At 34.7% G+C, this 14,376-nt stretch overlaps 4 protein-coding genes across 4 annotated transcripts; 3 read left to right on the top strand and 1 right to left on the bottom strand.

The window, feature by feature from the left end:
- The first annotated feature begins 1,351 nt into the window (after positions 1 to 1,351).
- Positions 1,352 to 5,017, top strand: LOC6643491 (ATP-sensitive inward rectifier potassium channel 12). The gene is made up of 5 exons (XM_023176418.2): positions 1,352 to 1,643; positions 1,717 to 1,918; positions 3,892 to 4,287; positions 4,360 to 4,466; positions 4,527 to 5,017. The coding sequence occupies exons 1-5, from the start codon at positions 1,405 to 1,407 to the stop codon at positions 4,942 to 4,944; spliced, it is 1,362 nt and encodes a 453-aa protein (XP_023032186.1). The 5' UTR covers positions 1,352 to 1,404; the 3' UTR covers positions 4,945 to 5,017.
- A 1,614-nt stretch (positions 5,018 to 6,631) lies between these two features.
- LOC6643490 lies at positions 6,632 to 8,949 on the bottom strand. The gene is made up of 4 exons (XM_002066246.3): positions 8,579 to 8,949; positions 8,222 to 8,519; positions 7,327 to 8,156; positions 6,632 to 7,265 (listed from the first exon to the last, which is right to left on the bottom strand). Exons 1-4 carry the CDS (start codon positions 8,763 to 8,765, stop codon positions 6,673 to 6,675), a joined length of 1,908 nt encoding a protein of 635 aa, XP_002066282.1. The 5' UTR covers positions 8,766 to 8,949; the 3' UTR covers positions 6,632 to 6,672.
- Positions 8,950 to 9,103: 154 nt separating this feature from the next.
- On the top strand, positions 9,104 to 11,901 carry LOC6643489 (FAS-associated factor 2). Its single transcript, XM_002066245.4, has 4 exons — positions 9,104 to 9,414; positions 9,512 to 9,830; positions 10,348 to 11,415; positions 11,480 to 11,901. Exons 2-4 carry the CDS (start codon positions 9,708 to 9,710, stop codon positions 11,681 to 11,683), a joined length of 1,395 nt encoding a protein of 464 aa, XP_002066281.1. The 5' UTR covers positions 9,104 to 9,414; positions 9,512 to 9,707; the 3' UTR covers positions 11,684 to 11,901.
- Positions 11,902 to 12,691: 790 nt separating this feature from the next.
- On the top strand, positions 12,692 to 13,910 carry LOC6643458 (PRA1 family protein 3). Its single transcript, XM_002066244.4, has one exon. It carries the CDS (start codon positions 13,047 to 13,049, stop codon positions 13,674 to 13,676), a length of 630 nt encoding a protein of 209 aa, XP_002066280.1. The 5' UTR covers positions 12,692 to 13,046; the 3' UTR covers positions 13,677 to 13,910.
- Positions 13,911 to 14,376: the final 466 nt, after the last annotated feature.

The following is a 14,376-nucleotide window of genomic DNA, read 5'->3' as shown; positions in this document are numbered from 1 at the left end:
GGAATTCGAGAAGCGCACACACGTCCATCCAAATCGAAAACAACAACAACAATGGCAAAACAACAAACCACTATTTCCCACGACAAAAATCCCAGTATTTGTCAGTGTGAAAAAATACTAAAATAGTGGGGGGCCGGATCAAAAATAGTCGTTTTTCAACATGATCAATGTATTGGTAATCGATATAAAATACGTTTAAAATTTTAAAAAAATATTTATGTTTTTATTAAAAAACCCCAGTGTAGTACTTTCAGAATAGTCACTAAGTTTAGAGCATATGTTTTCAGTATTTTTTATTTTACAGAGCATAAAATTTGCGAAATTGACAAACCTGAAAACCGGTTGTTCTCAATATTATATTTTTATAATTGGCGCGCATTTTGCACACCACAATTCCAGTCTTCAAAATTACAGAATTTACCAATATACATATATAACAACCTTATTCATTAAAAAAATTTTAAAAATGTGTCTGAGCCCTGTAATTACTATAAATATAAATTTGGAAATAAAAGTATCCTTACATGAACTAGTTAAACAATAGACAGCTGCATGACTTCATTCACTTAATAAGTAAAATAGAGTATACTCGGATAGAATTGAATAGAGTGAGTGACAGACGTACAATGAGTGAGTGTATACACACTCATACGAGTATTAGTATATTTTGGTACTCATACAAAGCAAATTGAATGACACTGAGTACTGACTGAGTACTCAGTAAGACGGAGTGTCAAATTTGACACATCTAAAAACATTCGAGTTATCCAAGTATCAGGGTACATATTTTGTGTATTTATTTTCTTTGCATCGTTGAAACACAGCAGACGCAAAAATGGAAGGAGGAAAAAATACCCAAAGTTTAATAAACAAACGATTATAAATTTGACTTTTTATCGAACTTGGGCGGGATAAGTTTTAAATTTAAAAAATTTAAATTGAGTAATGTAAGTTACTCTCTTCCTGTTTGATAATAACTCTGATAAGAAGGTCAGCTGACATTGTTTTTGCATTATCAATATTTGCAGTTTCTTAAAATAAATATCTGTAGGATAGCCAACTTAGTTCTACAATAAATAAAGTAAAAACCATTTTGACGAAGTAATCTCAGTCACAGCGGGCGGTAGACAAACACTGACAACAGATTCAGAGATGAAAGATAATAAATATTTGAATTCTGAGAGAGAGAGAGAGAGAGACACACTGAGAATAGACCGAGACCGAGATCCATCTTTTTGAGAAGAGAATCTCAGCTGCAGTAGCCTAACCTAATTCAATTAAAATTAAAACGCAAAATCTACACGACTAAACCTAAATTGTCCCAATTATACATATCGTCTCGCATCGCGCATCTCGCATCTTGTTGGTCGTGGTGGTCATTCGCGTGGGCAGGCAGTCACTAGAATGAGTTCAGCTGGAGCAGTAGTACCATTAGCAGCAGGTGATGCATCATTAGGTGGTGAAACTATACAAATGCATCGCTCTAGCTCGATGCCAGTGAAGCCCAAGCCCTTGGAATCGAAACCATTGGCACGCTCATTGGAAAAGGAAACGGTCAATGAGGTGGACTACTATCCAGAGAGTCCTGGCTTTCGACGACGACGTCATAAATCCAATCAATTGGAAACGCGTAGTGAACAAAAGTGGGTCAACTGCGAGTTATTTGAAATTAATTGAAATTGTTATATAACATTTTTATTTTTTCAAATTAATTAGCTTTCCCTATACAAATGACTGGGCTGGTAGCACCATTGAATTAGCCCCTGATGTTGCTGGTCCATCCGGAGCTCCAGTCGATTCGGATGGCCTGCGTCGTAGTATGCATCGGGTTATGGAGAAAAATGGTCGTGAAAATGTTGTCTTTCGCCGTATACCAGAGAAATCCTGGCGTTATATGCGTGATGTTATCACCACTCTGGTAAGATCCCTATTTGGCAACAACACCAATAACAACAACAACAACAAAACTAAATTGCCATCGGATGTCTATAGCATAACGCCCAGTATACAAAGCAAATTAGATGAATTAGCCAATGAGGCGCCAACCAAAACCACGTCAAATTCTAATCATCAAAGTGAACGTGTCACCTTTACCATTGAATAACTAACAACAATTAAACGAATTTTGAAAACATGACAATACTAATAAGAATAATAAAATATCATTGATTTTAACACAAAACATTTTTGGAATGGCATCTTTCATTTTTCTAATATGTAACATTAACCTAATTCTAAAGTTTTTTAAATATTTTCGTTTACAGAAAGTTTCAAATAGGTATATTAGTTAGCTTGGTATGGTAGTTTATGGGGTTCCACTGTAATTAATCTATGTAGATCTGTTAATCGTTGAGATCAAACTTTTATCCATTTATTTACTATCCTAATCAATTTTGGTTTATCTGTCTTTAATTTGTGGTTTTTGTTTTAAATATTTCTAACTCCCAACCTTTTTGAGACTTGAAAAATGAGGACCAAGTTTTTATTGCCTACTTTAGGGTACTAAGTTTTCTGTTATATCTTCGAATAGACTTTTCGATTAAAAAATTTAGTTATAGTTTCTAAAGTTATGGCTCAAATTTTATAATATTGATAGTAAGCTGTGTTTCCGTTGAAGTTGAGAATTTAAGGACTTTCCATATAAACAAAACTAAGAGGCAAGTTTTACGATTAGAAAATGATTGTCAAAATACATTACGAGGAAAAATTAAAACAATTAAAACAATGAAAACAATTACAATAATTATTTTTAGTAGATTACAGCTTAATAGACGTCATCCCCCATTAGAGCGTTAAATTTTATAATATTTTTTTTTATGAATTCATTCAATTTAATATAAAATTGATTTATAATTTAATTTAAAGAAATTTTATATGACGTTTGTTTAGAAGCACAAATCAAGGTGTTTTAAAAAATTTTAAATTTTTTGAAAAACCTACGTTTTTAGGTTTGTGTGACCTTTATTTGGGCTTTCGAGACACTTAAATTGTTTGCAAAAACAACTTCAAAGCACATTTTTAGTTGAAACTCTGAAAAGTACTGTTATTTTTCATTGTTTTTAGGTAATTTAGTCTCAAAACTGACTAACAAAATATGTTTGTCTACAAAAAATGGAACTTAACAATCTTTTTTAATATTATCACATTTAAAAACACAAGAGAAAACAAAAAAATAACATTTAAAAAAATACCTATTCTATAAATTTCCTTAAAGATTTCTATAACCTTCTATATAGGTGCTTATATATTATTATATCTAAACCAATTTACTAAAATAGCCTAAAATTTTAATAATACCTCAGTATTCCTCTGACTTACTTATTTTTCTTCAAAATAGTAATTTGAATCCTTGAGAATCAGTTTTCTAATCGTAGAAATTGCCGCTTAATTTAAATATGGATAGTTTTCAAATCCTAGATTCAGACTTATTATTTTGGTCACATGTGTATATTTAAAGTAACCATCTTGGCCGGAGACCATTCTAGAATGGATTAGATGGACTTTTTCCACTAAATAACATTTATTTAAAAACAATTTTCTCTGCTCGTCATTATAACAACTATTTAATTGAAAATTTAAAAACATTTATTTTTTAAATTTTTCAAAAATTGATCGCTTACTTTTACTTCTTTCCTATATACCTTTTTTTCCCTGTGGATTTTTCGAGTTATATAATAGTAAAAATTCAGTTGATACGGGGAGGAAGGGAGAACATTTTCTTTAAAATTGTGATGTCCGGGTCCCTATTTATTGTATCTTTTCCGATTCTGATTTCCCTTAACTTAACTTTCATTAACTTTCATTAGTCATAAAACTAGTTCAAAAATTACCCATTTTTCAGACTAATATCTTTCAATTATGTTGCATTTTAAAACCTTTGACTCTTTTAAGGTTGAAACGGATTGGAAATATATGCTGACCTTATTCTTGGGAAGCTATTTTGCCAGTTGGATATTTTTTGCCATACTTTGTTATGTTGTGGCTTATTATCATGGGGATTTCCTTTTCGATACGATAAACGGCGATCGTTTGGGTGAGGGCAAAGATCCTTGTATCTTTGGGGTACGGACTTTTGTGGCCATGCTGATCTATTCGATTGAGACACAAACCACATTGGGTTTCGGTGAGAAATACGCCAGCGAGGAATGCCCCGAAACAATATTTCTATTCGTCATGCAAATGCTGTGCGCCGTGGCCATTGAGGGAAGTATGGTGAGTGTTATCTATGCCAAGACGGCACGGCCAGCCAAACAGATGACGAAGCTCAAGTTCAGTGATAAGGCAGTGGTAAGTCAAGAGACACACACGCCCATTTAATAATCATAAAAGTAAGTACATAATATATATTTATTTATACAGATTTGTTATCGTGATGGTAAATTATGTTTACTATTCCGTGTCTGTGATCCCAGGGAACAGCAAACAATCGAGTCCAAGATTCGAGTCTATATGATTGTCGATAAAAAGTGAGTTCACTTCCGACTTTTTTCAAATTTTGACTATAATTGGTTATTCATTTTATCTAGAACCATTGAGGGTGAAGTTATTAAAACCCATACAGAACTTAAATTGGAAGGTAATGGCGAGCAGTTGATAGTTTGGCCCGATCTGGTGTGTCATTATATTGACGAATCGAGTCCTTTGTATCATTTCAAGAATGCAAAACAATTCAATGCTGGTCAATTTGAGTTATATGTATCCATTGTGGGCACTTCACCGGCTACAGCTCAAATGACCGAGGCGAAAACTTCCTTTGTTCCACGTGAAATCTTTTGGGGTCAACGTTTTGTCAATATCATCCATTATGATGCCCTACAAGAGCACTATATGGTGGATTATGAGAATTTCAATACAACCATTTCGGTTGACATGCCCATGAAGATCACACAGCAAATTGAATTGCCCAAAAACATTGAAAACCCAAAATTGGAATCGAAAAAATGAAATCAAAACGAAAATTTATTGTTTTTACTATTAATAGAAAAGTGCATAAATAAAGTTATTGATAAATATTTAAGTAATATTTTTTAAAAACTTATAATAAAGTGTTGATATGGGAAATCAAATCCCCAATATCAGGATCCATATTATGTGTGGAGCACCAATTTAATTCAATTTCTTGTTCTTCTGGTGCTATATCCTCCAACTATTACTTGAACTTGTATATCAGATCGTTTGTTCACATCATCAAATTAAGCAATCTTTCTTTGTAGGAGGTTGTACGGGCAAACCAATATCCTATTATCATGTAGAATTAAAGTTTTAAGGCAAGCCTTGATAGATAGATTGTCTAAATGACGGAGTTACAGTACCAGATTAAGCCAGCTCAAGGTCTAAAGCAATCAAAAAATATATATAAAGAAAATTTAATGATTACATTCCAATATAAAAGTAAGTGCATGGAAGAAAATTGGTAAACAATTATGTGATTTACAGATTTCCAGAAACATAATGTAAAAATAGCTTAATCTGAACTTTGTTAAGACTTTATTTTTGTCAATTTCTAACCGATTTCAAAAGGTTATATCTCAATTAAATCGGAATTTTGTATTTTTTGTAAATGGCACAAAGACTTATATATTTAAAAAAAAAATAATTTCGATCCGATTTCTGAAAAAGATCATGATGATTTTTTTGCGAAAATGTGGGAAAAATTTAGTTCCCGTGATTTTAATACAGACATTATTTTAAGTTGAAAACATAGACGTGGATTTTTTGAATAATTTAAAAATTTACTAAATTAGAACTTCAGAGTTTGGAATATTTTCCTTACTATTCAATTTGAAATTCAATTTAAAAGTATAAAAATTAAATACTTTTTTTAAATTAAATTTTTATTATGTTTTACTAAAAACTATACATTGAAAAAAAAATGAATGAATAACACATTTTTTAGGTCATGAAAAAATGTTTTAAGTTCACGGCGATTTAGTGTACTTAGTTTTTATCCATCACGTCGAAAAAACTCAGTATTTTATTGTATTATTATTTTAAAAACATTATTATTTTAGCCTATTAATGTATTAGGAATGTTTTAAAAGCAATTAACAATTTACCAAAGAGGTGTTTCTTTGTTATAATGTCTAAATCGATCTAAAAAAATATAAAGATTATAGATTCGAGCCAACAATAGTTTAACAAAAGTTAAAAAGGTCGATAAAAGTCAATAAAATTTTCTCTGAATATTAGTATGGTGGTCAGTAATCTAATCTACCCAATCTAAGTTAATGAAAACCGAATATGTCGTCATATTAAAGATAGACATGTGCACTAGGATAAACTTTATATCAAATAGATATAATTTAGCTCCAGCATTCGATTTAGGTCAAATTCTTCATTAAGTTACTTGGGAGCCGAGAAAATTAGAATCAAAGTTGAAAAATCGCAAACATGCTAACCTTACTGACACATAAATAAATCATCTAGTAAATTTTTTGTTGCTGAAAATATTTTCTGCAATAATGAATTGCCGCAAAAGGAAAGGCAAACATTGTATTATAGATTAATTAGTGAATTTCCACTTACATTCAGAAAACTCATTATAGAAATTAGTTTCCAACAAGTTTTTACTTTGCTAATTGAAAATTTTGAATAAATAATAATAGTTACACAAAGATAATAATAAGAATAATTAAAGAAAAGGTCGCCCTTTTTAATATAAGACAAATAATTTCATTTAGGTTGAGATTTCTGTAATTGTTCAACTTGTTTCTTTAGCTTGGCATTCTCATATTGGAGACGAGAAAATTCCTTGACAAATGGATCACCGTGAATTAGTATGGCCAAGGCATCACGTATCTGTTGGGTGCTATCCACTTGATGATTAAAATAATTGGATATTTGAGTGAAAATATGCCATTTGTTTTGTTCGCCCATAACTTTCATTTCTTTCTCCAATTGCTCGAAACGCTGATCAATGAAATCACGCAGATTATTCATTTCCTTGGACACATCCGAGAGTTGTTGGGACGATGCAGCTGATAGACCACTCGATGTTTGGGCTAGCAATTGTTGTGGTTTCAATTGGGAGCTTGAAGATTGCACTGTAGGATGATGTGGCGTACTGTTCCTACTGGCCGATAGCATGCGAAGACGTTGCTGCAGCTCTTGATCAACCATTTGGGGATTCTCTTTGTCGCTGCTGCTGCTAGAGGAATTGCCCGATTGCTGTTCTTCAGCCAAATGTTCATCCGTTTCGGCAATTTGTTTTAATTTAATTTCCCCTGACACATTGCTACGATCACGCAAAGGCCCACTAAGAGTTTCTGTAAATGAGATGAGATTAAAGTTGCGGAAAAGGCTTCAAATTTTGCGGGAAATACAAACGTTGCAATGTTTCCGGTACTGGTGATCCATTTGCTGGACTCTCCAAGAACTTGGACTGATCATCGTTTGAGCTTCGCTTACGTTCACCCAATGTTTCCCAATCGAAACTATCTCTTCGATTCATGGATAAACGTGTTGACATACGATCCACAGCCTTTGGAGCATGCTGACCATCTAGGAAATCACAAAAGGAATCACGATGTGGCCGCAGTGTCATTGTGGATGCAGTGGGTGTGGCCATAACACCGCTATTAATGCTATCCAATTGCATTTGGGTGCTGAGAAGATTTGCAGCAATGGATTTGCGCAATTCATCACTAGTAAGTGGTTTAACAGTGGGTAAACCTGCATCCATGGTTACATTATGAGCACTCGAGAAACTAGTACTCTGCTGTTCATCACTGGGCATGGGTACAAATGCCACACGGACGACACCACCTTCATGAACTTTTCGCACGGCCAGTGGTTGTTTGGTGCTTCTCATATCATAGGCTATCAGTTCCCCTTTAAGATTCCCGGCACAAAAGTACATGCCGCATTCGCTTAGTGCCACCGTCGATAGGGGAGTTGTATATTTCAGACGATCCGTTGATGGTTGACCCCGTTGCCTACGTATATCAAAGATATTGATCTTACAATCATAGCCCACACTGACCAGCAATGAGGGCTGAGATGAGCACATGCTTATATCACGACATGGTGCATTATGGGCATCGGTAATATGAAAAGTTTTACGCTTGCTCTGTATATCATAGACAGTGACTGCCCCCTTATAGGAAGCCACACCTAACTGCAAACGTTTGCTCGGATGAAAGCGGGCCAAAGAGGATCTGAAAGGGAAACAATATAATAAAGCCATTTATGGATTCATCTCTCTCTCTGTCTCGCTTCTTACTGCTCATCGATGTGAATTGTATCAATTTTGCGTTGTGTTTTTGTTCCATAGATATTTGTGGATCCCGATTCGGTTACAGCGGCTATATACTCATCGTTGGCATTATAATCCACATATAATATGGCAGAGCGAGTACTATCTGCTGGAAAGCGATGAATCAATTGAGCAGTACGATAATTATAGAGTTTCACATAGCCAGTGGATTGTCCTACAGCAATCTCTTCGGTGGATTGTTTGGCACAACAAACACAGAAAGCATTATCGATGGTTAATTTGCGTACTCTTTGAATTTCAGGAGCTGTAAAACAAAGATACATTTACATATATTTAGAAATGGCGCCCCCAATTTTTGGTTACCCTTATCCTCTTTCTCCTTTATACGCATCACAGCGAGGCCCGCCTTTTTGTCCACCTCCACAAAGAGGCGCCTTTGATTGAATTGAAAATCCGATGTTTCTCCATTGGCATGAACAAATGTTGATTTTGTTTCTAGATCGGCAAAGTCTGATAAGACAGTTATTTTTGATGTGGATATTAAATGCATTCTTTAAATATTTTTTGCAACTTTTATTCGTTCTATTTCAAATTCGAATTTTCTTGGGGGCCAAATGCGTCTGTCTTGTGAAATATTATAGTGCTGCCAGACTGCTACAAAATGTTTACACGATGGAAAATGAATTCGTTGTTCTTGAATTTAAATTGTAATATTATTATGTGTGTTCAATAATAAAATGAAAATAAAATTCAAATAAATAAAATGGATTGCTCTATTATTTGGATTACATTTTTTATTTCCACACGAATATTAGAAAAATTTACGTATTTTGAAAAATTTTTGTTTTTATGTCACTTTCTGTAAAGTAGTAACTTTTGCTTTTAATGCTATGACCTAACTTAATATATTTTTTAAATTCATAAACATAAATTAGCTATATAACAGAATCGCATAATAAAAGAAGTTAAATATGCATCTGTTGCCGTTTGCAACCGCACCTTATTAACGCAACGCAGTGTAAACGTTTCAAAGTGTGAACGGCAACAGAAAATATCAAAATTTTTTGACAAGACCAGAGAGGCAGTAAGCGCAACGAAAAGAGAATCATACGGAAAAGAAGGAAATCAAAAAAAAAGTCTATTTGCAAACTCAAAAATATAAGGAAATTCAGCCGCTGCTGACCGAGAAATGTTCAAAAGTGTGTTAAATTCTTGCAAATGGCATTTATATGACATATAAATTCAATTAACATATATTCCTTTTTGTTGCGTTTTTGCGTTTCTTCCTGGACAAAGGCCAACTAGAGCAACATTAAATTGTGACACACACACACACGCATACACGTATATATATAAATATATATATGTATATAAACCAACACGCACGCACATTGTAAGCAACCCACCAGAAACGGCAAACGAATAGCAGTGTGAAAGAGGAGGAGGAGGAAGAAGAAAAAGCAACAAACAACAACAATTAACAGCTGCAAATATGGAAGCGGACGGACTAACAAATGAACAAACAGAAAAAGTCCTGCAATTTCAGGATCTAACTGGAATAGATGACATGAACAGATGTCGAGATGTTCTAATCAGACATAGCTGGGACATTGAGGTGAGGTGTGAAGTACCTACATAATCAAAGGTGTTGCTCATCGTAGAGAAGCGGGAAAGTAGGGCAAAACAGTTTTAAATACAAATTAGTATGAAGTTTGTTTTAGTAATTATTAGTTATACATCGTCAACTTAATCTAGTAGAGTATTCCAGTTCCCGAAGGAGCTCCTCTGCTCTGCTCTTGCTCAGAAATTTTGACACGGTTATGGACTTGGTTTTTTTATCTGGGTTATTGTCGAATTGACTCAACCTCTTCCGACCTTTTGATAGTTGCAAATATTGCTTCTCCCAGCTTAAGTGATCTCTCCCGATCCCATTAGGATCCGGCATCGTTTATATATTGCCCTTAAGCGCCAAAGGAACCAATTGTAACCCGTTCTTAGGCATTTTGTTAGTATAATTTTTGGCCAATTTTAGAGCAAGCGGCAAACCGAGTTAGAAATTGATAAAGATTTTCCTGCATCATCCATGTATAATACTTGACCTTGACTAATTTCCAAATTTTTGATCCTTTCAGGTGGCCTTTCAGGAACATTTAAATATACGCGAAGGCCGTCCCACAATGTTTGCCGCCTCAACGGATGTGAGAGCACCGACTGTCATCAATGATCGTTTCCTGCAGCAGGTATTCTCAGCAAATATGCCTGGTGGACGGACGATTAGTCGTGTTGGTCCCGCTGGTCCAGTTCCCCGCAATTTTACCGGCTTTGTCGGCTATGTGATTAATTTTGTATTCCAATATTTCTATTCGACGTTCTCGAGCATAGTTAGTGCATTTGTGAATTTCGGCGGTGGCAATGAGCAACGAATAGTGACAGATCCATTGGGTGATGTTATGAAATTCATACGTGAATATTACGAAAGATATCCGGAACATCCGGTATTCTATCAGGGCACCTATGCCCAGGCGTTAAATGATGCTAAACAGGAATTGCGCTTCCTCATTGTCTATCTGCATAAGGATCCCACAAAGAATCCCGATGTGGATACATTTTGTCGTGAAACATTGGCATCGCCATCCGTAATCGAATACATTAATACACATACACTACTTTGGGGCTGTGATGTATCCTCACCGGAGGGCTATCGAGTGATGCAATCAATAACGGTACGAAATTTCCCATTGATGGCCATGATCTCGTTGCGCGCCAATCGTATGACAGTTGTTGGTCGATTCGAGGGAGATTGCACTGCCGAAGGACTCTTACGTCGCCTGCGAGCAGTTGTGGCCGCCAATGAGGTGTGGCTAAGTCAGGCTCGGGCCGATCGTTTGGAGAGAAATTTCACACAGACACTGCGCCGGCAACAGGATTTGGCCTACGAACAAAGTTTATTGGCCGACGAGGAGAAGGAACGTCAAAAGCAGCGTGAACTTGACGCTGTGAGGCAACAACAAGAGGCTGTGGAACAAGAGCGAAGGGCAGCTGAATTGCGTAAAGAGAATATAGCTAGGCAAAAGATTGAATTGGCTCGTTTTGTGCCCACAGAGCCTCCAGTGGATGTCATGGGCTCAATAGCTGTTGTATTCAAATTGCCAAGTGGCAAACGGCTTGAACGACGTTTTCGCGAAACGGATACAATTTTGGTAAGAGTCATCTATCAATGAATTGGTAACGATTGTTGTAATCTCTTTTGTGCATCTCTTTCAGGAGGTTTACTATTTCCTCTTTTGTCATCCCGATTCACCGGATGAGTTTGAAATCACAACGAATTTCCCAAAACGTGTTCTCTATTCAAATGCTGATTGTAATCCCGCCGAGGGTTGTTTTACTAATGAAAATATTAACAAAACATTACGGGATGTTGGCCTTAAGAATCGTGAAGTGCTCTTTGTCAATGATCTGGAGGCGTAACATCCCCTCCTTCCCCGTCACCCCATCACCGGTGTCGTAATAATACCCCATACATGGCAAGAAGCTGCAACGCATTACCAAAACTTTAACCAAGTTTTAAGTAGTCTTTAGTCCCGGAACGTCCTATTTTGGAGGTTAAACAAAAACAAACAAAAAGTGAAGCAAACAACAACAAACAAAAAAACTATTCCTAATTTTAATCAAGAGAATAATAGAAATTTAAAAAAAAAAATTGTTTAACAATGTTCTCTTTTAGGTTTATTATCTCACATTATCTCAATTAATTTCCCTTAAGAAACCAAACCACTTGATTCCTGATTCCTTTGATTTTCCATATTTGAAAAAAAAATGTTTAGATTTTGTTTAAAACAATTTGATTTAGCTGTACTTATGTTTTCAATAATTAAAAAAGAAAAAAATCTAGAAATGAAATATAAATTTCGTTTCTTGTACAAGGATTTGATTATAATGTTTAATGTTTTCAAAGGTAATTGGTTTTAAGTTTTGCCGGAGTCCACAATGGCACAAAGAAATATTTTTTATATTCAAAATGAAATCGTTGATATTAGTAAGTATTAAAGACAAAATAAGAAAAATGGCATAAATATTCTGCATTTTTAAATGTTGCAATTAAGTTATGTAAATGCCCATATGTTTAGTATGTAATATAGAGTCCTTAAAGCTAGTTCACTTAATTAAACTAGTCGAGCATTCTATATTTATTCTAATAAATATAACAATAGTAATAGAGATAAATTCTTGCAAAGCTTTATGGTCTTAAGAAGTCCAAGTATATCTCTAGAAAATTTAAATTAAACTACATTAAAGAAGAAAAATATAAATATTTGCCATCGAAATTATTGAATAATAAATCAGATCTGAATAATCTGAATATAATAAAAATTCGAAACAAAAATAATCGAATGGGAAATTTCTGTTTGCCTTTGCCATCTCTAATGATGACGTACCATGTCATCGTGACATATCGATTTATGACAAAACTAATGTGTAACACTACAAACACAAACGAAAACTTAGCAACACTGTTGCTGACTAACAATCCAAAATTAAGGAAAAATTGAAATATTTTACACTGGACGCACTAGACCAAGAGGATTTTAGTGACACTGAAAACGATTGGACAAGTGCTGACGAGCGAACACATCTTTTGTCGCAAAACAACGGTTCGAGCTCCAATAGGCTCCAACTGCGGACGAAATTAAAGCAGCTGACAACTCAGCTGTTTAATTTTAATAACGTGGACATAGTTGAGTATTGGAACCGGGCCAATAATAATAACTATCAGAAGCTTAGCACCGAATTCGACAAGAAGTACGCAACAGTCAAAACCAACAGCAAAAGTATGTCAGGATCAGGATCAACGGTGGGTGACGCTGCGGCGGCATTGTCTGGAAATTTGCAACTGCCGCCACTACGCAGTTTGGATGACTTCATTCTGGGTTCGGCTCGCTTTCAATTGCCCAATCTCAAGGATTTCGATAAGTGGGGCAATCGTGTGGTAAAGAATTTACTTTACTACCAAACCAATTATTTCCTACTCTTCCTTACAATCTATGCCCTGATGATTTTCTTCAATCCCACGAAAATTGTGAGTGGTCTCATTGTTCAAGCTCTGATCATTGCCGTAATTTGGCAATTTTTCAGTGTGAAAACAAAGAAAAATTTTATTGCCAGTCGTCTGGGTGGTGGCAATGCTCAGGCAGCCGAACAGATTGCCCAACAGAAATGGTATATTCTAGCCGGTGCCCTTATCGGTGGCTATCTATTTTTGCATTTGATCAGCGCTGTTCTATTGACTATTTTCACACTCTTGCTACCAATATCGGTGACATTCATCCACGCCTCGTTGAGATTAAGGAACTTGAAGAACAAAGTTGTCAACACATTCGATGGCACTCTGATTAGTGCCTCCACACCGATGGGTGCTCTCTTGGATGCTGTCAATGTTCGTGCCGAGGGATTGGGAAATTAAAGATTGAAATGATGATGATGATGATAAAAGTGAAATTGTGTAGAATGCAAAGAAATGAAATGTTATACATATATATCTTAATCAAGTTCTGTACATTATTATTATTTTTATGAACAATTTTTGATCTTTTTTTATATTGTATTTGAAATATGATTTTATATATATAGAAACACGCATGTATTTCTTTTTTTTTAATTTTTGATTCTAAATAATAAAGTTGTCCCTATAAAGTAAGTCATGTGTTTGTTTTTAAAGCGCTCAGAAGCAAATGAAAAATGTAGGAAACAAATGATGTCAACTTCATTATCCTTTTAAATAACACGTAATAATCGTTCGAATTTACTCTTTTTTTTATAGTTATTCATAAATTTATTTCATAAGATAAAACAATGAATCATACTGATATAGTGCAATTTATTGATAATTATGAAATCTGAAATCTATTCCAGTTAATTTTCGATCAAAGACATTCCATTGTGGTATATAATTTTCTTTCAAACTCAAGACAGCAACGCCATAGGGATTTAATTAAATGAAATGAATGTAAGGCTTAATCTTAGTTGAAGAATATGTAAAATTTTTCTTCGAAGTATTGAGAATATCGTCTTAACAAGATTTTTCGAAACACTTTAGGAGTTATGACGTTTTTTGTGAGGCAAACTTGAAACGCGTTTCGGAACTTTTGGCAAAGATACAGCCC

The sequence above is a fragment of the Drosophila willistoni genome, assembly GCF_018902025.1.
Source record: "Drosophila willistoni isolate 14030-0811.24 chromosome 2R unlocalized genomic scaffold, UCI_dwil_1.1 Seg200, whole genome shotgun sequence".
Classification (NCBI taxonomy): Eukaryota; Metazoa; Arthropoda; class Insecta; order Diptera; family Drosophilidae; genus Drosophila; species Drosophila willistoni.
Note: the sequence above shows the minus strand (reverse complement) of the source record. Positions and strands in the feature narration are given on the sequence as shown.

Coding starts and splice junctions, on each gene's coding strand:
- LOC6643491 (XM_023176418.2), top strand. CDS start 1,405: ATGAGTTCAGCTGGAGCAGTAGTACCATTAGCAGCAGGTGATGCATCA. Junction 4,288..4,359: donor AGTTCAGTGATAAGGCAGTG/GTAAGTCAAGAG, acceptor TTATTTATACAG/ATTTGTTATCGTGATGGTAA. Junction 4,467..4,526: donor TATATGATTGTCGATAAAAA/GTGAGTTCACTT, acceptor CATTTTATCTAG/AACCATTGAGGGTGAAGTTA.
- LOC6643490 (XM_002066246.3), bottom strand. CDS start 8,765: ATGCATTTAATATCCACATCAAAAATAACTGTCTTATCAGACTTTGCC. Junction 8,520..8,578: donor AAAGGAGAAAGAGGATAAGG/GTAACCAAAAAT, acceptor TTTGTTTTACAG/CTCCTGAAATTCAAAGAGTA. Junction 8,157..8,221: donor ACAATTCACATCGATGAGCA/GTAAGAAGCGAG, acceptor TTTCCCTTTCAG/ATCCTCTTTGGCCCGCTTTC.
- LOC6643489 (XM_002066245.4), top strand. CDS start 9,708: ATGGAAGCGGACGGACTAACAAATGAACAAACAGAAAAAGTCCTGCAA. Junction 9,831..10,347: donor GACATAGCTGGGACATTGAG/GTGAGGTGTGAA, acceptor TGATCCTTTCAG/GTGGCCTTTCAGGAACATTT. Junction 11,416..11,479: donor GCGAAACGGATACAATTTTG/GTAAGAGTCATC, acceptor CATCTCTTTCAG/GAGGTTTACTATTTCCTCTT.
- LOC6643458 (XM_002066244.4), top strand. CDS start 13,047: ATGTCAGGATCAGGATCAACGGTGGGTGACGCTGCGGCGGCATTGTCT.